This window comes from Bos indicus x Bos taurus, chromosome 21, assembly GCF_003369695.1.
Source record: "Bos indicus x Bos taurus breed Angus x Brahman F1 hybrid chromosome 21, Bos_hybrid_MaternalHap_v2.0, whole genome shotgun sequence".
Classification (NCBI taxonomy): domain Eukaryota; kingdom Metazoa; phylum Chordata; class Mammalia; order Artiodactyla; family Bovidae; genus Bos; species Bos indicus x Bos taurus.
Genome location: NC_040096.1, coordinates 68,084,914 through 68,111,741, shown reverse-complemented (window position 1 = coordinate 68,111,741; position 26,828 = coordinate 68,084,914). Strand labels below are relative to the sequence as shown.

The window sequence follows — 26,828 nt, the reverse complement described above, 5'->3', positions numbered from 1 at the left end:
GTCAGTGCTTGCGTTTTATTTGCTATCACATCAATGGCCGAGAGCCAGCGCGGAATTCGCAGTCAGGACAGAGTCACGTGGGCCTCGGCGTCCGTACCAGAACCCGTGTTCTCCAGCCTGCCCTGCACCCACAGGCTTCAGCACCCTTGTGAAACGAGTCCCAGAGGCAGCTGCTTCTCGAGGAACCTCAGACGAGGAACCGGCTGGATGGGTGAGGGTGGGCTCCTAACTGCTGGTCTTCTTTTGTTTCGGTCTCAGCTTGTTCCAAATCCTCTCCAGGGCCACTTTTCCCATGAAGAAGGTGATGGCAAAATTACGCTTGTACCAGTCCCTACAGGGGAACAAGATGAGTGCAGGTGAGTCGCGCCCAGGACCAGAGGCCAGCAGCCAGGCATCTGGACTGCCTCCGCCTCCGCCCTGCCACACCAGCTCTGCCTTCTCCCTCCTCACTAAAGCTCAACTGTCCACAAGAGCCTGCTCTCCTTGCACCTGGGCTTTCATCAGGCTGATGTGCCCAGTGGCCTCCTTTCCCACTCCTGGAGGCGGCTGCAACCCTCCTCTGTTTTTGCTAGAAGCTCCAAAAGAGCCTTCAGAAGCCTTGAAGCCCCCAGAGCCCCATGGCATTCTCCAGGAAACACAGCACAGAGTGATGGGGGCGTGAGCGCTTAGCAACAGGACTGGAGGCTCCGTAGGAGCGGCGGGGACCCTCCTGGCTCTGGCCCCTTATTTGCATAAGACGCACACGCCACAAGCACTCCATCCTGAGACACTAGCTTGTCGCAAATGCCAGCATCATCAAGTTCCATATCTTCTTTTTCTAGGTGATCTGGACTTTTGGGTAACTTGTGTCTCTAAAGCTTCTCATTGAAATAAAATACTAGGATGGAGTCACAGGCAGTCACAGGCACACTCGCCTGTGAGTACTCTACAGAACATGTCGGAACTTGCAAATTCACCACGTTGTCAGCAGCTGAATGGGCAGCACTTGGCAGGTTTCCACAATGGAAGACGCACATTCCAGACTCCCAGTGCTGAGCCCTTGGAAGCAGAATGCAACAAGGGTCAATGCTTTTCGTCCAGATGAGCCAATGAGGGAACGTGGAACTGCCAGCCCGCAGAGGACTCAGAGGACTGGGTCTCAGCATGGAAGACACAGAGACCCAAGGGCTTAAAGGCAAGAGGCGAAAATGCTAGCTTCCTGGAGCCTTCACAGGACCAGACAGAAATCCCTCTCCACAAGTGACGTGACAAATGGGAAGCAACACCCAGAATAAATAACAAAGGCTTCTAGGAAAAAGAAAACTGGTATCCCATGGAGACGAAAGTTCCTATGTTGTTAAGGGAAAGCCAGATTCCACTGCAGCATAGACTGCCCGACTGATAAAGTGCAGAGGAGAAGACAGACTAAGCTCTCCCTGTTTCCTTAAAGAAAGCAGGGAAGGAGGAGGTGAGTCCATGGGGAGGGGGCGCTCAGGCTCCAATGCTGCCCGACCCGCTCTCTACGCCTCTCTCTATTTGGAGGGCAGGCAACAACACCGCAGGCAACACACCGAGCTGGCCCGAGAGGAAGCAAGACGCCAGCCTGCTATGTTCACGCCAGAAACCAAAGGTCCAGGGAGACCTGGCTTGACTGAATAGTTCATCTAGTTCAGGGTGACACAGGACAGCGTCCGCAACAGCCTCTGGGCGCTGCGGGACCGGGCTTTCCGTTCAAGCGCCACTCAAGAGCTCCTCCAGCCTCGACCATCAGCCCACTCTCCAGGCCCTGCCCCACCCGCCCATTTGGCATGGTCACTGCTCCAGGAATGCCAGAGCAAATCTCAGACCATATCCTGTCACCCTACCTGGGAACATGTGTTACTGTGCGTCGTCAAATGCTTCTTAAACACCCAGGGCCGCACTACCATTGCTCCATCTGATACAGTGAACAACACCTTAGCATCACAGTCACTGCGCATTAACACCGCCTCATGCACAGCCACAGCTGGGTTTCCTCTGTCAGAAAGGGGCATCTCCGTATAGGCGGTTTGCCTGGATGAAGGCTCTCTTACTCTGTAACAGTCCCCCGCTTCTCGTTCACTTTTCTCAGTCCTAGTTACTTGCTGAAACCGCAACAGCTGTCTCGTACACCTCCAGATCTGGAAGCTGTGTCCTCAAGCCCTCACTGAGGCACGGCCTGTGAACCGCCCTCTCCACACATGCCCTTTCGTCTCCTTCCCGTAAGCTGGCGTCAGACCCGGGGGCCGGGCCGAGGGCAGCCCCCACGCGGGTGAGGACCTCACAGGCGCTGCTGGGGGCCTCCCCGCGTCTCACAGCCTCGCACACAGGCCACAGCCTCGCCCCTCACGGCATGAAGAGGCCCCGGGAGACCGGGCGCCGCCAGCCAGGCCCAGCCACAGCGGAGTCCCCGTCAGCCTTGCTGCCCAGTGCCTTCAGCAGTTGCGGGCAATTGTGCCCAGATCTATTATTGCATCAGGAACATGGTCCCTTTCTGACTCCACTGCTCCTTCTCTGTCAACAGCCGTCATCCTCGCACGGCTGAAACGGCTTCATCTCTGGCCTGCGGGAGCCCCTGGTGTTGCCTGCTGGGCTGCTCTCCCTGCCCCGCTGGGCTCCGAGCCCCCCACTTTCAAACACGAGATGCCGTGACCCCTCCGGCTGCCCCGCCCCGGGCTGCGCTCCGCTCTCCGGCAGTGAAAGCGGGGCAGAACCCACGGCCTGCGCGCGGTGCACGCCGCGAGGGGCAGCCACGCAGTAACTGTGAGCCGGCCACTTTATTTAAAAGGACAAAAACCAAGCTGATAGCAACGTCTACTTTTAACACAGACAAGAATGTTAAATTCAGGTAGCAAAACAATCCTTGCCAACATGGATGTGATTTTCAGATTTTCAGGAAAAAAGTAGACACCCACCTGTTATAATACATGTGCTTCTGGAAATTTTTACTTAAAAATTCCTTGTAAAACTCAGCCATTTCTTCTGCATTCAATGTTGCTTTCTGACCTGAAAGTTAAACACAACTGAAACGTTTAGACCCAAGGGGAAGGTTCTACAAACAACTATTGGAGATAACGGGTGAGTTCAGCAGGGCTGCCGGATACACATCAATATACAGACATCAACTGTATTCTGATACATGTGGGATGAACAATTTGAAAATAAAATTAAAACAATTCTAGGGACTTCCCGGTGGTCCAGGGGTTAAGAATTGGCCTTGCAGTGCTGGGGGTGAGGGCTCGGTCCCTGGTCGGGGAACCAAGAGTCCACGCGCCGAGGAACAGCTAAGCTCCTGAGCCACAGCTAGGTCTGTCTGCCGCAATGAGGCCCCTGGGTGCTGCGACCGAGACACACGTGGCCAAACGAGCCTTCTGTCAGAGGCACGTTTACACCACGCTGCGGCCCACTATGCGTGCAGTGGCATTCTCTCTTAACACACAAAACGTAATCACAAAATAACGCTGTTGGAAAAGTTATGCCAATGGACTTGCTCTATAAAACATCTAATTTGTAAAAAAAAAAAACAGCACAGCATCTTCAAAGTACAAATAAGGGATGCCTGTATAGGATGCCATTTATCTGGAAATGTCCAGAAGAGATAAATCCATGGAGACAGAAGTAGAGTGGTGGCTGCCGGGGGTTAGTGGGAGGAGGCAGCTGGGAACGACGGCCAATGGGCACAGACTTTCTTCTCGGAGATGAGACGGTGGTGATGGGTGTACAGTCTTGTCAGTACTAACACTACTGAGCAGTACACTTCAGAGTGTGCGTCCTATGGTATGTGCATTATATCTCAGTGACTGAAAAAAGACTTAGGGAGGAGAAACCATCTTCCTCTATCATTAGACTCTGGTCACCTCACGGGAGGAGATGCCCAGTGTGGCGCCTACTCTCAGGAATCCCCCTGCCCCCCACACGCTCACCAGACGTGCAAGGCCACGCAGCACAGGGGCCACAGCCTGCCGGGGCGCGCAGTAGAGCTCCTGTGACACGGGGTGGCCCAGCAGACAGGGGCTCGGGTGCAGGAAGGAGACTGCGCGGGAGGGGCACTCCGGCTTAGGAGGCCCATGCTCCTGCCCTGCAGCGCGCACCCACGCGGAGGGTGAGTCCACCCGCCCCCAACGGACGCCATCTCCAGAGCGACGCTGACGCTTCCAGCCCACCAGGATTTGGGGGAGACAGAGACAGAATCGGGAAGGCAACCCCCAGGCACAGCTTTACAGAAACAGGAGGGACGTGGCCAGCGCTGTGCCCACACAGCACACAGGCACACACAGAGCACACAGGCACACACAGAGCACACAGGCAAACACACAGCACACAGGCAAACACACAGCACACAGGCAAACACACAGCGCACAGGCACACACAGAGCACACAGGCACACACAGAGCAAACAGGCACACACAGAGCACACAGGCACACACAAGAGCACACAGGCAAACACACAGCGCACAGGCACACACAGAGCGCACAGGCACACACAGAGCGCACAGGCACACACAGAGCGCACAGGCAAACACAGAGCACACAGCACGATCATGGCCGTCCTCAGACAGGAGACAGGGGCCACGTCCCCGCCAGCCTGACGAGCGGCCCGCGTGCCACCTGGACACCCCCTGCCTGCGTGAAGTCCTTGCTCCTCTGACCCAGGCCCCTGCTGCTCCTCAAAACCTCCATCTAGAAGCTCCTCCCCCAGCCTCCCCCAGGAGAGGCTTCCCCCAGGCCCCTGTGGAAACGCCCACTCCGTCTGCCCTCCCGGCTTCCCTCTCCTCCAGGGGTCAACGACCCGGGAGTGCAGAGCGCGTTCACTGCACGGGGCACCCTCCCCCTCCCAAGGAAACCAGCCCCACAAAGGCGGGGCCACGGCTCTCTTGTCCCCACCAGTCCCCAGACTAGCCTGGATGTGGCAGGTGTTGGACAAATACTGGAAGTCAACCAATGGATGGATGCTAACCAGGGAAAGAGGGGGAACAGCCCGCCCAAGGAGGAGAGGGAAGCTGAAGGCTCCAGGGAAGGTGACCATCAAGCTGGGTCTTGAAGGATGAAGAGGATCCCACAGGGCAGAGAAAGGGGAGAGGCCCAGGCAGAGCAAATGAGGGTCTGCAGACAGCGAGTGGGGAGCCCTGAGGGAGGGGCAGGCAAGGCAGGAGCACAGGGCTGGCAGCTTCAGGAGGTGGGGCCCTGGCAGCCCTCCAGGAGAGGCGAGTGGGCACCCTCCTCCAGCGTCCCCAGCCACTGCCAGGACGGGAGGAGCGGAGAGGAGGGCGGCGCCGTTCGGGCAGAGCAGGTGGCAGCTCCCTGGAACGGGGTTCTGACCCTCACTGGCCCACGGCCGGCCTGTGGCGTCTCCCGTCTGCAGGACCCAGATCACCAGAGCACACCTCATAAGGCTGCTTTGAGACAAACTGAGTCATGGCGATGAGGCAGGCAAGCCGGGCCGGAAACAGGGGTGCACCCATTGCCGCTGCTGGCAGAGGAGCAGGAGCCCCAGGGTGCTAAGGACAGGCAGGGTGCCACCTTCAGCTACTGGTCGAGTTTGGGGTCCTGCCCAAAGGTTCCCGGGTGACGCTCAGTGTAAAGCAGATGCGCCGTAACTGCTGAGTGTTTTGGATTCCACGCCTGTCAACACTGCAACGTGACACTGAACTGGTAAAATGAAGACCGAGGTGGGACAATCTACTTCATTACACGTCCCCCGAGAGCTGAGCAGGCGCTTCATAGACACCAGCTGATGGGTGACTCCATTCTGCTGGCACCCCCCACACCTGCACAAACACGCCAGCAGTGAAAGGAGCCAGGGGCGAGAGTGCTCCCACATCTGCCCGACAAACGAGGGTCAATCTGGGGACAGGCAGAGATGAAGTCATGGTATTCTGCTTTTTGCACTTGAAATTAAGTCAACAGTCTTTCTCTACTGCTGAGGAACATTCCAGCGAACGTCTAGAGCCAGTGGGCCCCCACGGCCTTATCTAATCTAGAATTATCAGACGCTTCCCTGCTGGCTCAGGTGGTGAAGAATCCACCTACAATGTGGGAGCCACAGGAGACGTGGGTTCAGTCCCTGGGTCAGGAAGATCCCTTGGAGGAGGGCACAGCAACCCACTCTCGTGGATTCTTGCCTGCACAATCCCATGGACAGAGGAGCCTGGTGGGCTGCAGTCGCAAGACTCGGACATGACCAAAGCGACTTAGCAGGGCACGGCGCAGACGCTCCCCACTGTTGGCTCTGAGAGATAATGCTGCGTGGCACACGGAGAACCCTTTCTTCAGGGTAAACTCTTAGATATTCTGTGGCCATAATTTCCCTGCCTCCTGGCATAGGAGTACTTCAAGCAGCTGAATCCTTCTGGAAGGGAGCTGGGAAAACATCTTCACCTTGGGTTCAGTTAAGCGTCAAATGAGGCCTGGCTGCTGGTTTAACACACATTGCAAAATATGGAATTTGAGCAAATTTTTTCTTGGAGTTACATTCTTCATCCGTAGGTGCCCGTTACTCCTACAAATTTGTTACGGCTTCATTTCATAGAGTCCAGACTGCCTCCCCATCTCTGCTACAAACGCCCCCAGCCTGCTGTCCACTGCTAACATGTCTCGGGACGCGGGACCCTCTGCCTGCCTGGCCCTCGGGCCTGCTGGGCACCGTGTGAGGGGCTGCCGCGCTCACTGGACAGAATGCGGCCTGGGAGGAGCCTCGGGCTGGCGACTTCCTCGGACTTGGGAGGGAAAGCCCATTCACAGCAAGAGAAGGCCAAAGCAGGGGGCAGAGCGGAGTGCCCACGAGAAGTGGGGGACCTGGGCCAGTGCGGCCTGCACCCGGGTCTGAGCACTTCCCTGTCTCCTGAGCAAACTCTCCTTTCCAGAAGGAGAGACCACGGTGAATGCTACCCAAGCGAGACAGTGTCGGTTCTGACCTTCTAGAATCCTCTGCCTTTACTGGCGAGCGCAGGGACTCACCACCACTCCAATAATGGAGGCTCACTTTTATCCTGTTAGACTTTCTACAGTTGGGAGTGATGTACTTAACTTTTTACTCCAGGAACAACTGATTCTTAACAACTAACCTGATACATTTGGAATATATTCGAATTATAGGGAGCATGAATCTACACCGATCCTTTTGGGCTAAAAGCACTTCCTTTCTCCACCATCATTTATTACACAAACCGCCTCTTCCCCGGGTTCTGTGGGCCCCTACACTCAGGCATCGCACACTCGGGTTCTGGCCCAAGGGGGCGGCACAGCTGTTACCCTCACATACACCGCGCTTCCCCCACTGCAAGCTGGCAGCTGTCTAAACAGCTGACACAGCAGGCAGCTCCCCTCCTGAACCCTTGCTTCAGTACATTCCTTCCTGTTTTCTTACAAACTAGTCTGAAATCTAATTAAGGCCCATCTTTCAATACTCAGTCACAACGTCAGTAGGAACCCACAATAGTAACAACAACAACTTCCCCGTCTGTGGGAGAGGGCTCGAGGCCGTGGCCTGGGACCCGTTCTCCAGGACAGCACCTGGGCCCCTCCACTCGCTCACCGTGTGACTGAGGTCAAACAGCTTGCCCCCAGGCACCGCCTCCACAAAATGGTAAAAGTAACAGTAGTTGCTGTTCAGTCGGTCAGTCGTGTCCGACTCTGTGCGACCCCTTGGACTACGGCACACCAGGCTCCCCTGCCCTTCACCATCTCCCAGTTTGCTCAAACTCATGTCCATGGAGTTGGTGATGCTGTCCAACCATCTCATCCTCTGTCGTCCCCTTCTCCCACTGCCCTCAATCTTTCCCAGCATCAGGGTCTTTCCCAATGAGTTGGCTCTTTGCATCTGGTGCCCAAAGCATCGGAGCTCCAGCTTCAGCACCAGTCCTTCCGGAGAATACCAGTAACTAACAGTACCCACTCACGGAGCCACTGCAGGAAACTGCAGAAAACACATGCAGATGGCAGGGCAGTCCTGGAATCGGGACTGTCGTTCCAGGCTTTGGGAAGAGAGCCCCCGCCCTGGCCTCACACTGGGAGGGAGTCAATGGGAGTGTGCAATGTGAGATAAAAAAGAAACTTGAAGATTGTCATCATAAAAAATAAAACAAAGATTAAAATATGTATCGCTGGGGACCTCCCTGGTCGGCCAGCGGTTGAGACCCTGCTTGCCAATGCAGTGGATGCAGGTCTGACCCCTGGTCTGGGAAGTAAGACCCACATGCCAAGGAGCAACTAATAAGCTCACGCACCACAGCCAAAGAGAAGCCTGTGCACAGGATCAGAAGACCCCTCGTGCCACAGCGACAATCCTGAGGCAACCAAATAAATTAATTAAAAATATATTTATTGCCCAGCAAACAAACAAAACCCGCCGGGACACCGCACTCTGGCTGGCTCCTGCCCTCCTAGACCCCGATGGGCCCGTGCAGCAGACGGCACACAGCCGAGCCCAGCACGGGGGCTGCCCCACCCTCCCCAGCCCCAGATCCTAACGCACACCCGCAAGGCTGCAGCGCGCAGGCAGTGACGGTGCTCCAGCCCAACACAGACCTGGCTTTAGGGCCAGTGGTTTCAGGTTTCCCGTCAGAATGTTGAGCAGGAGACATCTGCTTAAGCACCAGTATAAAACGTCACTCAGGTCTAACATCAACAGCTGGAGAAAACGACGAAAGGTTATTTTGAGCATGAGACTCTCCATCCACAAAGAAAGGCCAGCAGGGCAGGCAGGGGAGCCGAGTGCAGCCTGTGCCCAGCATACCAGGCACAGCCTGGGGAGGGGCGAGACCGGCAGGGGCCGGGCCAGCTCCAATCACATGGAGGGGCATGGCTGTCCTGCCACCACAGGAAATCTAAATGCCTAAACAAGCTGAGGGGCAGCTGTCAAAGCTGGTTTTTGTAGAAGAGTCTGGCTACTGCAAAGAATGGATTTCAGGCATGAGGGGCTACACTACAGCCTGTAGGCCAAGCCTGGCCTACACCTGGTCTTGTAAACAAAGCTTTATTGGGGCGAGTTCATGCCCATTAATTTATGTATTTTCCACAGCTGCTTTCACAGACCAACAGCAGGGTTGAGTAGTTGAGGGAGAGAGCCTCATGGCCAGGAAAGACTCAACCATTTACTATCCAGCTCTTTACAGAAAGCTTGAAGACCCCTGATTCCAAGACGGGGGGCCAGGGAGCCAATCAGGAAGGTCCTGCACTGAGCAGAGTTACCGAGGGCCTGAACTACAGCCGGGTTTCCCAGACAGGGGGCAGCAATGGTGCTGAGCAACGGCCAGAGGCAAACTGGGGGACAGACCACAGGGTGGGGAGAGGCTTCCAGGGTGACCCCGCGGCCTCCAGCTCACGGCTGGTGGGACCAGGAACTGCCGTCAAGGATCGAGGGGGAGAGGCCAGGGCAGGAAAGAGAGAGGCTGCTGAAGCCACGGGACCTCGGGATGGAAGTCCAAAGGTCAGCAAGAGGTCATCGACTGGAAGGACCCAGAATGATGAGAGGGCTGACCTCGCCCAGAGGGAGAAGAGGGAATGTGGGGAGGACGGACACACATCCCACCGAGAACCTGCCTGCCCCACGGAACCAGACTCGTCCCCTGAGCTTTCACTGCTTCATTCAACACCCCCCAGGCCCCTGCTTCCTTTCTTGGCTGTGCAGAGACAAGCGGGATCTTGGTTCCTCGGCCAGCGGTCCGACCGGCGCCCCTTGCAGTCTGCCACGGAAGCCTGCAGCAGCCTTTCTTCTTCACCTTCCCGCACAGCTGCTCCAGCAGAGGAGAGCAGAAAAAGAACAGACTAACCTGATGCAGTTCTCAGATCCAGGCCTTTGGCTTTGAGTCTTGAGCGAACAAATTCTTCTTTTTCCTAAAAGAAGACAGCTATCAGAACTCCCTTTCTTCGTCTGTTTTCCTTGGCTAGGACAAGCTCTCAGCACTCTGGAGAAGTCTGGATGTGGGTTTCCTGAGAAGCCGTCCATCTCAAAGCCCATTTTAAAACATCTCAACTTAGTTAAAAGTTCCGTGCTTGAGAGAGGATTTAAAAATGAGAGCTTTAATAAACCAAGGGAGACACTGTTTTTTAGAAATCCACAGAAGATAAATACACTCCGTTTGACTTAGCCTGCCCAAATGGGTAAAACACACACCGCCTCAGTCTTCCTTCTGGATTAGAGCAGTTAGACTTCTTTCTCGCGGAGCTTACTGACGAGCGCGCTGTTAAGAATTCCGAATTCTCAGGAAGAGTGACAGCGCAGCCCAGACCCCCTTGTTGCCATAAACACACACACAGGCGTGTATACACGGGCGTCCGCAACTCTAGCCCGGGCCCTGCTACTCACTCTCTTTAGTTCCTGGAGAGCCTCAAGACCTGTGAGTCTTTGAAGGACCAATGTTTCTTCTCTACAGTTACATACTGATTTTAAACTGATATACACACCTATATGTAGGGAGGGGAGGGACTGAGAAGCTGCCAAGTAACTAAAAGGCAGAGCAGATACTAAAGACCCAGCGCCCCCAAGTGGTCAACTGTATTATTGCTCATTCTGACCTGAAACCTAAACATACCTTATGAAAAGTCAAATTCTGGTCTGCCCAGAACTGTTGGTTCCATTCTTGTGTTTCTTGTCTCAGTTCTCTTAGCTTTTGCTCCAACGGTGACTCATTTTCAGGGATATAAAAGTGAATAGGTCGAAGGTTTGAATATTTATCCGGAGGTCCTATCCAATCATGGCGAGATTTTCTTGGAGGGCAGAATCTTGAGACCTTCAACAAAAAGCGTGAGGTTAATATACAACTAAATGAATCTCTAGTATTATATAACATTTTATAAAACGAACAGTCCGGATTTATTAAAGACCCTTGTTAGCTTCCTCTTTTTAGGACTATGTGCCAGAGATATCCAAATTAAAAGAACTATAATAAACAGCATTAACACAAACCGTTCAGTTCAGTGGCTCAGTTGCATCTGACTCTTTGCGACCCCATGGACTAAAACACGCCAGGCTTCCCTGTCTGTCCATCACCAACTCCAGGAGCTTACTAAAATTCATGTCCATAGTGTCAGTGATCCCATCCAACCATCTCATCCTCTGTCATCCCCTTCTCCTCCTGCCTTCAACCTTTCCTAGCATCAGTCTTTTCCAATGAGTCAGTTCTTCGCATCAGGTAGCCAAAGTATTGGAGTTTCAGCTTCAGCATCAGTCCTTCCAATGAATATTCAGGACTGATTTCCTGTAGGATTGAGTGGTTGGATCTCCTTGCAGTCCAAGGGATTCTCAATCAAGAGTTTTCTCCAACATCACAGTCCAAAAGCATCAATTCTTCGGCGTTCAGCTTTCTTTATAGTCCAACTCTCACATCCATACATGACTACTGGAAAAACCAAAGCTTTAACTAGACGGACCTTTGTTGGCAAAGTAATGTCTCTGCTTTTTAATATGCTGTCTAGGTTGGTCACAGCTTTTCTTCCAAGGAGTAAGCATCTTTTAATTTCATGGCTGCAGTCACCATCTGCAGTGATTTTGGAGCCCAAGAAAATAAAATCTCTCACCATTTCCACTGTTCCCCCATCTGTTTCCCATGAAGTGATGGGACGCCATGATCTTCCTTTTCTGAATGTTGAGCTTTAAGCCAGTTTTTCACTCTCCTCTTTCACTTTCATCAAGAGGCTCTTTAGTTCTTCACTTTCTGCCATAAGGTGGTGTCGCCTGCATATCTGAGGTTATTGATATTTCTCCTGGCAATCTTGATTTCAGCTTGTGCTTCACTCAGCCCGGCATTTTGCATGATGTACTCTGCATATAAGTTAAATAAGCAGAGTGACAATATATAGCCTTGACGTACTCCTTTCCCAATTTGGAACAAGTCTATTGTTCCATGCACAGTTCTAACTGTTGCTTCTTGACCTGCACACAGATTTCTCAGGAGGCAGGTCAGGTGGTCTGGTATTCCCATCTATTGAAGAATTTTCCACAGTTTGTTGTGATCCACACAAAGGCTTTGGCATAGTGACTATAGCTATGAAATTAAAAAATACTTGCTCCTTGGAAGAAAAGCTGTGACAAACCTAGACAGCATATTAAAAAGCAGAGACGTCATTTTGGCAACAAGGTCTGTATAATTAAAGCCATGGTTTTTCCAGTGGTCATGTGTGGACATGAGAGTTGGACCATAAACAAGGCTGAGCACCGAAGAATTGATGCTTCCCAACTGTGGTCCTGGAGCAGACTTGAGAGTCCCTTGGACTGCCAGGAGATCAAACAAGTCACTCCTAAAGGAAATTAACCTTTAGGTTAATGCTGAAGCTACAATACTTCAGCCATCTCATGTGAAGAGTCAACTCACTGGAAAAAGACCCTGATGCTGGGAAAGACTGAGGGCGGAAGGAGAAGGGGGCAAAAGAAGATAAGATGGTTGGATGGCATCACTGACTCAATGGGTATGAGTTTGAGCAAACTCTGGGAGATGGTGATGGACAGGGAAGTCTGGTATGCTGCAGTCCATGAGGGCACAAAGAGTCAGACGTGACTCAGTGACCGAACAACAATGATACCAAACATGTTCAACAATGGTACGGGAATAATTGACATCCTCAGACCAAAAAAAAAAAAGTGTCAACCTGTGCTTTATACCATACACAAAAATTAATACAAGACAGATCAAAGACCTAAAATGTAAAATGTAATCCACAAAATTCCAAAAACACAGTAAAAATTCTACAGCCTTAAGATTAGGCAAAGATTTCTCACATACACCACCAAAAGCACAATCCACAAAACAAGGAATAAATACCTTTCACCAAAGTTAAAATCGTCTCTTCTCCTAAAGATACTATTAGGAAAATCAAAAGACAAGCCACAGGCTGGGAGAATATACACGCAAATCCGTAAAAGGACTTGTTTCTAGAATATACAAAGATGTCTCAAAACTCCATAATAAGAAAACATACAACCCAATTTAAAAAAGGGCAAAATATCTTAAAACTTCCCAGGAAGATATAAAGATGGCAAACAAGCATATAAAAAAAATGCTCAACATCATGAGTCAATGCTTCTGCTACTGCTGCTAAGTCGCTTTAGTCGTGTCCGACTCGGTGCGACCCCATAGACGGCAGCCCACCAGGCTCCCCCGTCCCTGGGATTCTCCAGGCAAGAACACTGGAGTGGGTTGCCATTTCCTTCTCCAATGCATGAAAGTGAAAAGTGAAAGGGAAGTCGCTCAGTCATGTCTGACTCTTAGCGACCCCATGGCCTGCAGCCCACCAGGCTCCTCCGTCCATGGGACTTTCCAAGGAAGAGTACTGGAGTGGGGTGCCACTGCCTTCTTCGTCATGAGTCAATAGGGAAATGCAAATCAACACCACAATGAGATAGCACTCCACACCTATTAATATGGCTATTAAAAAATAAACCCTGCCAAAACAAGAGCTGTGAAGAATGCAAACAATCAAGCTCCTCAGCACTGCTTGTGGCAACAGCACCGCACTGCGGGGAAGCCCGCCCCGGTTATAAAAGCAAACAGCTCTTAACGTGCGACCCAGCTGCCCCTTCCCACGTTGCTCACCCAAGGCGCACGAGTGCACAGGCTCACGCTAAACCTAGATGTGACCGTTTAAAGCAGCTTTACGTATAACTGCCAAAATCTGCAAACGGCCCAATGCCTTTCCGCTGATGGGGGGGACACAGCGCAGCGCGGTGGTGGGGCAGAGGCCACTCGAGAGGGCACCACAGGCAGCGCGGGCGGCTCTTGGAGGCACCCGAGGCCGCGCGCTGCTGAGTCTATCGCCGAAGCATCTCCAGAAAGAGCTGCTGGCGTGGAGGAAGAGGGTGACCACAAAGGGATTTTCTGGGGGTGGTGAAGGTGATCACTACCTTGAATTGTGGTCAATGTGTTTGTCAGTAGTAAATTTATTATATGTGAACTGGACTTCAATAAACCTGATATTTTAAAAAATCAGCTAAGTAATCAAAAGACTAGCTTTCCACTTGCTGATCAAAAATCAATGTAATCATAATTCATGGGGAAAATAACAGTAAATTTGGAAATCTCTTGGCACTTTCCTGACGGTCCCCTGGCTAAGCACCCGCCTGCCCATGCAGGGGACACGGGTTCCACCCCTGGTCTGGGAGGACACCACATGCCGAGGGGCAGCTCAGCCCAGGTGCCACGACTGCCGCGCCCGCACGCTGGAGCCGAGCTTCACAAGAGGAGCGGGCACTGCAGTGCGGAGAGGCCGCTCACTGCAACGAGAGACAGCCTGTGCGAAGTAACGAAGCAGTTCAGCCAAAAAAAAAAAATTAAAACACATCTTTTTAAAAAATAAATCAACTACACCTCAGGCAATAAAAAGAGTGGTAAAACTTACAAGGAGAAAAAATTAGTATACTGAACATGACTAACAGTTCTTTTGCATTTAGCAGGCATTTTATTCAGGATATTTCAGTCCTTCACTTTCACCACTCACTAAAGATAGAGACGCAGGGTTTGTAAAATTGAAGATAAAGCAGCTTTTTTTCTATCGGTAAGCAGCTTACTGATCATTTAACTTGAGAAACGTGGGTTTAATACCTAATACTTTCACAGACTAGCGCAGCTCACCAGGGCAGCCGTGTGTCCTGCAACGGCCCCCTTGGCAGGAGGAGCACAGGAGAAGGGCGAGGCCAGGGGAGCTCAGCCTTCCGTCCACGGAGTGGCCTGACCATCTCTTAGGTCCCTAGACTCACCCCGACAGCTAAAGCACCAAGCGGAGACTGAGAAAGGAAACCAAGTCACTGTTTAGGAAACACTGGCAGTTTTCGCTTGCATGGCCTCCACTATTCGCCACCAACCCACACCAAGCATCCTGAGAACCTGGCACTGACTGAAGCAGACAGCTAAACACAGCACCACCAGCCGGCATCCTACTCGCCTCGGAAGCTATGACCTTCCTAAATCGTCTAAATTCCCAAGCAGCCCAAAAACAGGAAGAGCTAAAACACGACCAGGATAGCATCAGGTTTGGTCGGAAGTGGGTTACAAGGCTTGGTGCAGTCACTCAGCACGAACACTTCAGACCACAGACAACGCTGCAGGAGGTTACATCTGCTCCGCCATCACTCCCCAGGGTTCAGCAGGTCCAGTTATGAAATACCCAGGGTCACCTGCTCATGCGAAAAGCTCTTCCTCACATCTGCGAACACAGCATTAGGATGACGCTGGCGTTCATAATGTTTCATTAGAACCTGTGGTAGGTTCAGGTCAGCATCTGAATGCTTACTATTCAGAAGATTATTTTGAGTCTAAAGTAAGTGAATGCACAGGAAATCTCGAAAAGCATATAGGGTTCCCTCAGACCTTCAAAGTTTTCTAGAAAAGTATCTTTTTAAAAAACTTTCAAAATTTTAAGGACCCTTGACAGATTCAGATCAGATCAGTCGCTCAGTCGTGTCCGACTCTTTGCGACCCCATGAATCGCAGCACGCCAGGCCTCCGTGTCCATCACCAACTCCCGGAGTTCACTGAGACTCACGTCCATCGAGTCAGTGATGCCATCCAGCCATCTCATCCTCTGTCGTCCCCTTCTCCTCCTGCCCCCAATCCCTCCCAGCATTAGAGGCTTTTCCAATGAGTCAACTCTTCGCATGAGATAACCAAAGTATGGGAGTTTCAGCTTCAACATCATTCCTTCCAAAGAAATCCCAGGGCTGATCTCCTTCAGAATGGACTGGTTGGATCTCCTTGCAGTCCAAGGGACTCTCAAGAGTCTTCTCCAACACCACAGTTCAAAACCATCAATTCTTCAGCACTCAGCCTTCTTCACAGTCCAACTCTCACATCCATACATGACCACAGGAAAAACCATAGCCTTGACTAGACGGACCTTTGTTGGCAAAGTAATGTCTCTGCTTTTGAACATGCTATCTAGGTTGGTCATAACTTTTCTTCCAAGGAGTAAGCGTCTTTTAATTTCATGGCTGCAGTCACCATCTGCAGTGATTTCGGAGCCCAGAAAAATAAAGTCTGACAATGTTTCCAATGTTTCCCCATCTATTTCCCATGAAGTGGTGGGATCAGATGCCATGATCTTCGTTTTCTGAATGTTGAGCTTTAAGCCAACTTTTTCACTCTCCACCTTCACTTTCATCAAAAGGCTTTTTAGTTCCTCTTCACTTTCTGCCATAAGGGTGGTGTCATCTGCATATCTGAGGTTATTGATATTTCTCCCGGCAATCTTGATTCCAGTTTGTGTTTCTTCCAGTCCAGCGTTTCTCATGATGTACTCTGCATATAAGTTAAATAAACAGGGTGACAATATACAGCCTTGACGAACTCCTTTTCCTAATTGGAACCAGTCTGTTGTTCCATGTCCAGTTCTAACTGTTGCTTCCTGACCTGCATACAAATTTCTCAAGAGGTAGATCAGGTGGTCTGGTATTCCCATCTCTTTCAGAATTTACCAGTTTATTGTGATCCACACAGTCAAAGGCTTTGGCATAGTCAATAAAGCAGAAATAGATGTTTTTCTGGAACTCTCTTGCTTTTTCCATGATCCAGCAGATGTTGGCAATTTGATCTCTGGTTCCTCTGCCTTTTCTAAAACCAGCTTGAACATCAGGAAGTTCACGGTTCACATACTGCTGAAGCCTGGCTTGGAGAATTTTGAGCATTACTTTACTAGCGTGTGAGATGAGTGCAATTGTGCGGTAGTTTGAGCATTCTTTAGCATTGCCTTTCTTTGGGACTGGAGTGAAAACTGACTTTTTTCAGTCCTGTGGCCACTGCTGAGTTTTCCACATTTGCTGGCATATTGAGTGCAGCACTTTCACAGCATCATCTTTCAGGATTTGGAATAGCTCAACTGGAATTCCATCACCTCCACTAGCTTTGTTCATAGTGATGCTTTCTAAGGCCCACTTGACTTCACATTCCAGGATGTCTGGCTCTTGGTCAGTGATCACACCATCATGATTATCTGGGTCGTGAAGATCTTTTTTTGTACAGTTCTTCTGTGTATTCTTGCCATCTCTTCTTAATATCTTCTGCTTCTGTTAGGTCCATACCATTTCTGTCCTTTATAGAGCTCATCTTTGCATGAAATGTTCCTTTGGTATCTCTGATTTTCTTGAAGATATCCCTAGTCTTTCCCATTCTGTTGTTTTCCTCTATTTCTTTGCATTGATCGCTGAAGAAGGCTTTCTTATCTCTTCTTGTTATTCTTTGGAATTCTGCATTCAGATGTTTATATCTTTCCTTTTCTCCTTTGCTTTTCGCTTCTCTTCTTTTCACAGCTATTTGTAAGGCCTCCCCAGACAGCCATTTTAGGTTAAAAAAAATAGCTTTTGAATGGGTAAAAAAGATTGACAGAAAATGTTCAATCACTGAAAAGAAGATATTATTGAGTAACAAATTAAAGATTTGATGACAAGTGGAATACTGCCTAAAATTCACCAAAATTGACCCAGAAGTAATGGAGCTTAAGACGTTCCTGGCGGTTCAGTGGCTAAGACGCCACGCTGCCAGTGCAGGGGGCCCGGGTTCAATCACTGATGGGGAACTAGGATCCCACATGCCCCATGGCATGGCCAAATAAATAAACAAAAATACAATGAATAATTCTGTCCCATTAGCCTCATTTCTGAGCAATGAATATTAAATCTTAGCAGGTTCTAACACCTCCGATACTTTTTTTTTTTTTTAATCATCAGATTTTTGGAGAATGAAACTGCTAGAACTAAAACCTTCTACCCATTTCATGCTGATTTCATGATTGATGCAAACATTTTTATTAAGATGAGTTTTTCTCACAGCTGCAGAAGCAGTAAGAGCCTGAAGTGGATGAAAGTTAAAGGGAGTCAAACGCTATCTTTGGAGAAGCCTCCTTCTTTGTGGCTCAGGGAATAAGCTTATGAAACTCCAGGCTCAAGCAACACTTAACTCTGGCATCCTCACACCAGGCCCGGTGGGGACTGAAACAGTTGCAGCTGCACCAACTTCCTCCCGCAGCGGCGGCTCCAGGCCCAGGGCACAGGCAGACAGCTCCAGCTCCGAGCTCAGCCAGCAGCGTGAGCAGCACCAACTACCTCCAGGCTGCAGGTCCCCACAGCCACCAACTCTCCAGACTGCAGCCAGAGCAACCTCTCCGCAGCACCCACCCTACCTGAGCCAGCCCTTCCTTTCAAATCCTTCAGTGACCCCCTCACCCCCGTCAGGACGAAGTCTAAAATCCTCAGCCGGGTCTAGCAGCCAGGCCTGCCCACCTATCCTTCCTCCGCTCCGAACGGAACTTCCTTTCATGATCACAAGGCCGACTTCGGACCTCCGCCCTCCACAGGCCTCAGGGTCCGTTCTGGGGTGCATCCCTAGTGTGTCCTGAGGCCCCGGGAGGTGAGGAAACAGCCCTCTCCCACTGGACAGCAAGCCCACGGAGGCAGGAACTGCATCCTCTGGAGGCACAGGTGCGTGTGGAGGGATGCTCTTCCCAGCTGCTAAAAATCTTTTCTGTTCCTTTGCTCTACGCTTAACGCAGAGAAACCCTTTCATCTTCAAAAAGCCTGATTTGTATAAAGGCCCGGTGGAGAGACATCCAACCAATGTAACTAGGCCCGGCGGTCCCCGGTGAGGAGCCCCAGGCGCTGAGCAGCTGAGCCAGCCAGAAGCCGCCGCCACCAGGCTGCTCCTTACACAACTGCGGGTTCTCCGGGGCACTCCCCAGGCTGCACAGCGCAAACGCAGAAGCGTGGACCGGCTGTGTGCTCTGGAGGACAGCTTAGGCAAGGTGGAGGTCTGGGGCGGCCCAGGCGCTGGTGGGCAGGTCAGAGCTGCGGGGAGGGGAAAGCCAGGCTGACCACTGCTGGCGAGGGGCAGAGGGAGATGGGGCACGTCTAGGCACAAGCCGTCACCTCCGCGCGGCCAGTGCGCACGCCACACCAGACTAGCTCGGCAAGGCTGTTTCACTCTGCGTTCATCTGTTCTTGCAGACTCAAGACGTCTTTACCTGTGACCATTCTTTCTTTCATTTGGTTCTTCTCTTGGTGTCACTGGGAAGCAAAGCTGAGCCATAAAGAGGCACAGCCAGAGTGGAGAGTTTCACATGAAGGCCCAGCCAGTCCCCATGAAGGCACTGAACTCGTTCTTCGTGTGTGGAAGGAACAGGGCCCCCGACAGGCAGAAAGGCATCCGCATCTGCCCCTCAGACGGAGACTATGTGCCCCACCAGCAGGGGCGAAATACACCCACTTGATACGAGACTGTCTTAAGAATCCTTTTTAGCACAGGCGGGACTGCAATGCAGATCTTTAATGGTTTATTCGTTATTCTAAGAACAATATATGGTTACATTTTCCTTTCCTTTTAAAAAAGCCCTTTAAAAAAAAAAAAAGCAAAACTATTTTTATGCAAGTATTTCTGGACTTTTCCCACACAGCTTTTGCATCTGTGATACTCAGGTGTTCTCAGAAACTGAGGGCAATTCCCACAAAGGGGCCCAGTGAGCGGAGGCAGAGCCAGACCTGGGCCCCGCGCTGTGAACTACCCCCGCAGGCTGGGGGCTCCCTTCCCCCTCAAGCAGCCTGGGGAGGCTGCAGAGCAGCCCTGGGAGGAGCCAGCCCTGCCAGCGGCAGGCAGACGGGGGCGGGGGCGCAGGGGGTGGCGGGGCGGGCAGGGCGCAGGTTCCACCCTAACGGTTCACAGTTACCTTGCAGAACCGTACCCCACCTGTCCCGACAGGTTCCCTATGAAGAAATGTTCAAGAAGCCAGCCCAAGCTGCCCACACGTGATGAAGCAGGTCACAGAGGTGCGGGCGTGTCGGTGACCGTCCCTAGGCATCTCTGAGTTATTGCTGATAAACTGCTTTACAGTTTATATGTGAACTCTGTGAACCGACTCCTTCAAGCATTCTCAGTTTTCCATTATAATTTGAGAGATCGTATCTTCAATTATGGTGGAAGTAGTTCCTCTGCTCTCCCCTATAAACATCCGTTCTGTCTTTGTTCCCCAAGAACTGCTACTTAAAAGGGAGGAGACAGAGCAGCTTCGGGGAGAAAAACAAAGAATCCCTTTGAGGTTTGAATAATTACCGTAATTTACGGTTCTCACAGCAAAAGCACACAATGCCCAGCTTCCTGAGGCTCGGGGTGGCAGGGGTGTGCGTGGGAAGGCGTGCGAGAACCGCCAGACCCACCTGTTCTGACTGGTCACACTGCGCTCTCATGACTGGGGGGTGGGGTGGAGGTGAACCTTCCAGCTTTTTCTCTAGTCGTAAACTGCCAAGCCCGGCAGCCCCACGCCGGCGTCGTCTTGTCCAGCTCTGGGGGCGCAGCCTGGCTCTCCACCCCTCTGCATCACAGCAGGCTCCTGAGCTTGGCCAGCACACTCCTACCCCGGACCTCGCCTTCTAGAAGCCGGGACTTGGAGCAGGGCGCCCTCCTTCCCAGAAGTGCCTGCACACAACACAAAGCTTCTCGGAGTTAGTATTTCACAGCCAGCCACTGGGGACATCAACGGGCAATACTGAAAGGAACACCCACTGGCGAGATTCAGTGTGCCTTCCTGTGTTTCCTGGCCTGGAGTCCTCACTCCTCTGGGTGGGAACTGAAAACCTTTTAGAGGGTTGGAGCCTTCCACTGCAGATGGAAGCTAGACGAATCAGCACTCCAAATTCAGCAGTACACAGAAAGGCCAGCGCATAGCAACCAAGCTGGGTTTACGCTGGGGGCGCAAGGTGGGTCTAATATCAGAAAATCAGTCACCGATGAAGTAGCCTTCTGAAAATAAAGAGGTCAAACCTGCACGAAGTCAGGGCTCTGGAACAGACGTCTCTTTAAAAGAGACACACAGTTTATTACACCGTGGGAAGGCAGTCGGCAAAATCCAAAGGACACACTCCCCTGAGCCCCTCAGATAAACTGCTTGGAAAAAGGAAAGGGAGGACCTCTCTGGTGGTCCAGTGGCTGAGACTCCGAGCTCCCAATGCAGGGGACTCGGGTTCAATCCCTGGTCAGGGAACTACATCCCACATGCCTCAACTAGGAGTTCACATGCAGCAACTAAGACCTGGAGCAGCCAAATAAATAATTAAAAAAAAAACCGTTAATGGAAGGGCATAGAGGCAAACCCTACAGATTAAAAGACAGCTAAAAGGATATTAACCAATCATAGTGTGTAGACCTAATTTGGATCCTGACACAAGCAAACTGTAAAAGGAAACATTTCTGATATTTCTAAGACAAACTTGAACATTCAAAATTTGCTGGGATTAGGAATTATTGTAATGTTTTAGGTGTGACAATGGTATTAAGCTTTATATATATTCATATCTTTTAATGATATATACTGAAGTACTTACAAATGAAATATGATGTCTGCTATTTGCCATAAAATTATCTGGAAGTGGGGACTGGATGGGGGTAAGGATGAAATAAACAGCCATGACTGGATAACTGCAGAAGCAAGGTACTGGATACAGAGCAATTCTTCATATTCTGCTGCTGCTGCTGCTTAATCACTTCAGTCATGTCCGACTCTGTGCAACCCTATGGACTGCCATCTGCCAGGCTCCTCCGTCCATGGGATTCTCCAGGCCAGAATACTAGAGTGGGTTGCCCTCCACCAGGGGATCTTCTCAAGGGATCCCTGATCTCTGATCCCTTCTCACCAGGGATCAAAACCAGGTCTCCTGCACTGCAGGCAGATTCTTTACCACTGAGCCACCAGAGAAGATGCATATTCTTCTATCTTTGCACATTTAAAATTTCCCATTAGTAACAAAAAAAAGAGAAACCCAACAAATCAACATAATTTTCTGCATTAACAGAACAAGGGGAACTCATATGATCATATCAACAGGTGAGGAAAAAGCATTTGGAAACATTAGAACCCTGGAGTAAGAGTGGGCCAGCCTTGGCTTCAGTCCTGACTCTGTGATACCAGGCAAGTCACTTTACCTCTCCAGATCCCAATCTTCTCACCTTCATGGTAAGAGAGTTAAACTATGTGGTTTTGAAAGTCCTCCCACCTCAGCTTTGTTTTCCAACTATTTATTGAAAGTCTTTTAAATACTAGAAATATCCACGTTAACCTTAATAGTCAATGACTTGCTTTCTCACCAGTTCCCCATGTATCCCAAGTTTCACCTTCTTCCCATGAAGTTTACTCCAAATCTAACCTTGGGAAGTTTGGAGCTCCGTCTGCTTTGTTTTTGGCTGCACTGGGTCTTCGCTGCCACACCTGGGCTTTCTCCAGCTGCAGCAAGAGGAGGCCACTCTCTAGTTTCGGGGCACGGGCTCTGGGCACGGGCTCGGCATCTGGGGTCCTCCTGAACCAGGGATGGAACCCACATCCTCTGAACTGGCAGGCAGATTCTTAACCACCAGGGAAGTCCTGGAGACCAGTCTCCTTGATGAAAATGTATCACAAAGTGTGACGTCGGCAGTTCCCACTCCCTGTCATTGGTAAGCACACCTCTCTCTGCTGGGGGCCTGCTTCTTTGCTCTTGTTCATCTAAAAACTACTACAAGAAATATTTTAATTCATCTTCCTTTAAATAAAGGAACTAAAACATACATATTCCTATGTGCAAGCATTATGATCTTGAAAAAATTATTCAATCTTACTGTAAAAGTAAGTAATTACTGAAAAGTAATTACTCAATATTTAACTTATATGCAGAGTACATCATGAGAAACGCTGGGCTGGATGAAGCACAAGCTGGAATAAAAACTGCCGGGAGAAATATCAATAACCTCAGATATGCAGATGACACCAAACTTATGGCAGAAAGCGAAGAAGAACTAAAGAGCCTCTTGATGAAAGTGAAAGAGGAGAGTGAAAAATCCGGCTTAAAACTCAACATTCAGAAAACTAAGATCATGGAATCTGGTCCCATCACTTCATGGCAAATTAGATGGGGAAACAGTGGAAACAGTGACAGACTTTATTTTTGGGCTCCAAAATCACTGTAGATAGTGACTGCACCCATGAAATTAAAAGATGCTTGCTCCTTGGAAGAAAAGCTGTGACCAACCTAGACAGCATATTAAAAAGCAGAGACATTACTTTGCCAACAAAGGTCCATCTAGTCAAAGCTATGGTTTTTCCAGTAGTCATCTATGAAGGTGAGAGTTGGACTGTAAAGAAAGCTGAGCGCCGAAGAATTGATGCTTTTGAACTTTGGTGTTGGAGAAGACTCTTAAGAGTCTCTTGGATTGCAAGGAGATCCTACCAGTCCATCCTAAAAGAAATCAGTCCTGAATATTCATTGGAACATGAATTTCATGCTGAAGCTGAAACTCCAATACTTTGGCCACCTGATGTGAAGAACTGACTCATCTGAAAAGACCCTGATGCTGGCAAAGATTGAAGGCAGGAGAAGGGGACGACAGAGGATGAGATGGTTGGATGGCATCACCAACTTGATGGACATGAGTTTGAGTAAACTCCGGGAGTTGGTGATGGACAGGGAGACCTGCAACACTGCAGTCCATGGGGTTGCAAAGAGTCAGACACGACTGAACAACTAAACTGACCTGAATTATTCAATCTCATCTGTAAATAGGGATGATCAAAGAACCTACTGAACAGAATTGTGAGGTTTAATTAAAATATGCAAAGCTTTCAGAACAGTGCATGCAAATCCTTGAGAAATGTTAACTGTAAGTATAAATGTCAATGAAATTCAGACTATAAGCAAATACTACTGCATATAACATGTAGCCGTGGTTCTCTAACTTGTGAACTTATTAGATTTGAACCCAAGAATCCTGATGTTTTAAGGGAGCCCAGCCTGGCGCTCCATGATAATCTAGAGGGGTGGGAAACGGAGAGGGGAGGGAGGCTCGGGAGGGAGGGAGTGTATGAATACTTATGGCTGGTTCACGTCGTTTGGCAGAAAGCAACACAACGTTGTAAAGCAATTCTCCTCCAATTAAAAAACAAATTAAAATTTAAAAAAGAATCCTGATGCTCTATCTTAACAAAACTGGGGGGGAAACAACTAGAGAAATGGGGAAAATAAGTAAATATCCTGATGCCCAGGCTGCATCCCAGACCAACCACATGAGACTCTCCGGGGAAGGGTCCCAGTACTTTTTAGTCTTCCAGATGATTCCAAACATGCAGGCAAAGGTGTAAAACAATGATATAAACAACAAAGATAAAGAATAAGCAAGTGTGACACAGCTAGAGAACATGTGACCTGACAACTGAGTTTAAGTTGGATTTGGAAGGACAAGTGGTGCTTAACACTAAGTTCTATAATGTTTTTCTACGAAAATCTGGTAGTCAGAGAATTCCCTGGCAGTCCAATGGTTAGGACTCTACGTTTTCACTACTGAGGCCCCAGGTTTAATCCCTGTCCAGGTAACGGATATCTCACAAGATGTGCTGTGCAGCCAAAAAATAATAATAATGATAATTTTTAAAAAGCTGGTAGTCTGGGGCTTTCCTGGTGGCTCAGTGCTCAAGAATCCTCCTGCCAACGCAGGCGAGATGGGTTCCATCCCTGATCTGGGAAGATCCCACGTGCCGTGGAACCACACCCGTGGGCCACAACCATTGAGCCCGTGCTCTGGAGGCCACGCTCCGCATCAAGAGAAGCCTCGGCAATGAGCAGCCCTGCCACCTAGAGAGTATCCTCCGCTTGCTGCAACTACAGCAAAGCCCGCACTGCAACAAGACGCGGCACAGCCAATAAGGAAATGCAATTTAAAAACAAAACAAAAAGTCCAGGGACTTCCCTGGTGGTCCAGGGACTAAGAATCCACCTTACAATGCAGGGAACACAGGTTCAATCCCCAGTCAGGGAACTAAAACCCCACAGGCCAGGGAGCAACTAAGCCGCTAGGACCTGATGCAGTCAAACACATTAGTCAATTAATTAACAAACAAACAAACTGGTAGCTAGAGATTAGAGAGGTAAATAAATCGTGTAGGTTCTAAAAGCAGACCTCCTTAACTCAAGTGAAGAACAAAGAATAAAAAAAATACATAGAATGAAGTAGAAATACAGGATTAAAATATATCTCTTTAGATTAAAAAAAAAAAAAAAGATTTACAGCGTGTGACTTCTAAGAAGACCTCATATTTAAAATCAACAATCTCTCTGGGCTGCAGGAACTGAATTACCCAGAGAACTGGCCGTGTGCTCAGGAAGCATAGAAAGATGAGGCCAAACACACAGGAATTACACATTTCCCTGAGGAAGGAACTGTTCTTTAATGTCCCAGCCAATACCTCGCATAATGGGGAACACATCCCAAGAAAAACACAAGTCAGAAGGCTAGAACTGGGAAGGTGTGACTCATGGGTCAGCTGCTCCCCTTTCAGCACCATCGCCTTCACAGGTGCAGCAGTCTGACAGGTGTGCACCGGCTGCCACCCGGATGCAAGGCAGAGTGCGTCTCTAGGAGCAGACCCACGGGAAGACTACTTTAACAAAAGGTTGGGAGCCAGTGGAGAAACCCGTTTGGGCGCTCTTCTTTTTTCCAGCACTTGTTCACAAAATAAGCTGGGCTAAGTCCTCGCCCTGCGGGCAGCTGTCTGCCCTCCCAGAGCATTTTCAGATACCTGTTGAGTATCTCTCTGTCCAAAGAGTGGGATGCTGGGTGCATTTTATGTTCTAGGAATAGAAGTGAGGGGTTGTGGCTACTGAATCAGGGAACTGAGCCAGAGGCCTGGGGTCCCAGTGACCAGCTGCCCTGCTAACAGGCAGGCACGCTTTGGAATTAACAGGCTCTTTTTAATCCAATGGCACCCCACTCCGGCACTCTTGCCTGGAAAATCCCATGGAACCTGGTGGACCTCAGGCCATGGGGTTGCTAGGAGTCAGACACGACTGAGTGACTTCACTTTCACTTTTCACTTTCATGAACTGGAGAAGGAAATGGCAAACCACTCCAGTGTTCTTGCCTGGAGAATCCCAAGGACCGGCGAGCCTTGTGGGCTGCCGTCTATGGGGTCGCACAGAGTCGGACACGACTGAAACGACTTAGCAGCAGCAGCAGCAGCAGCAAGGATGATTTAAAGGATGCTTTCCAGCCTCCCTCCTTAGCCTGTTGGCAAATGAACTGTTAGTATTTGGATTTAACTTGGTTTAAACTTTCTATCTGCAGCCAATTCCACGCCGTTAGTCCATATTTTCATATGACAGCTGGAATGAAGGTCTAGGGTTCCCTCAAACAAAAACATTCTTCCCCAGAGCCGGGCAACTTCTAAAAACTGCTTGCCAGTCCTTGCCGCTGCAGATATTCATCTTTGGGGACCTTTGGTCAGGAACAGGCATATACGCACACACCGTTTCCAAACTAGAACCGTTCAACGTGTTGAATGGTCCTACGAAATACGATAGTAAAGTTTGCCACCACTTGAAGAAAAGCACTAATAATCTAAACGAAGTCAAACGCGCTGGCGCGCACACACACTATGCATATCAAGAGCTCTTTAACCATAGAGACTAGTTATCCTCGACAAGAAATACGGTACAAATCAACTTGCTAGCGGACTCGGCCCCGACTTGACGGAAGTTCTGTCAAGAGCCCCAGGGTGGCGGCGACGCAGGAGCCTCGGAGGCTCGGGACTGCCCCACTCTCCCGCCGCCTGTGTCCGCGCGGCGGACCGCCGGGCGCCCGGCTCGCGACGGCTCAGCGACCCCGCTCCTGGGGAGCTCCGCCGACGCGGGGGACGCTACGACAGGCGTCCCTGGGGGGCGCGGCCCGGCCTCTCCAGGAACCTCACTCACCCGGCTCGGCGCCGCATCCCTGCGTTCGGCGCCGCGCTTGGGGGCGAGCTGACAGCCACGGCCCGAGAAGGCGCGGCAGAGAGCGGTGACGAGCCTCTTCGCGGGCCGCCGGGGCGCCATAGCCGGCCTCCGCCGACTCTCGCGTCGCACGGCA

The 26,828-nt window shown here is 50.4% G+C and overlaps 1 protein-coding gene across 1 annotated transcript; it reads right to left on the bottom strand.

Moving 5' to 3' along the window:
- Positions 1 to 26,818, bottom strand: APOPT1 (apoptogenic 1, mitochondrial). The gene is made up of 5 exons (XM_027521992.1): positions 26,675 to 26,818; positions 10,530 to 10,727; positions 9,768 to 9,831; positions 2,913 to 3,003; positions 1 to 331 (listed from the first exon to the last, which is right to left on the bottom strand). Exons 1-5 carry the CDS (start codon positions 26,792 to 26,794, stop codon positions 226 to 228), a joined length of 579 nt encoding a protein of 192 aa, XP_027377793.1. The 5' UTR covers positions 26,795 to 26,818; the 3' UTR covers positions 1 to 225.
- Between the last annotated feature and the right edge of the window lie 10 nt (positions 26,819 to 26,828).

What these genes read in the sequence shown, in the direction of transcription:
- APOPT1 (XM_027521992.1), bottom strand. Translation starts at nt 26,794, where the DNA reads ATGGCGCCCCGGCGGCCCGCGAAGAGGCTCGTCACCGCTCTCTGCCGC. An exon ending in GGGATGCGGCGCCGAGCCGG is followed by an intron (nt 10,728 to 26,674) that starts GTGAGTGAGGTT and finishes TTTTTGTTGAAG; the next exon opens with GTCTCAAGATTCTGCCCTCC. An exon ending in GGATCTGAGAACTGCATCAG is followed by an intron (nt 3,004 to 9,767) that starts GTTAGTCTGTTC and finishes TTTAACTTTCAG; the next exon opens with GTCAGAAAGCAACATTGAAT.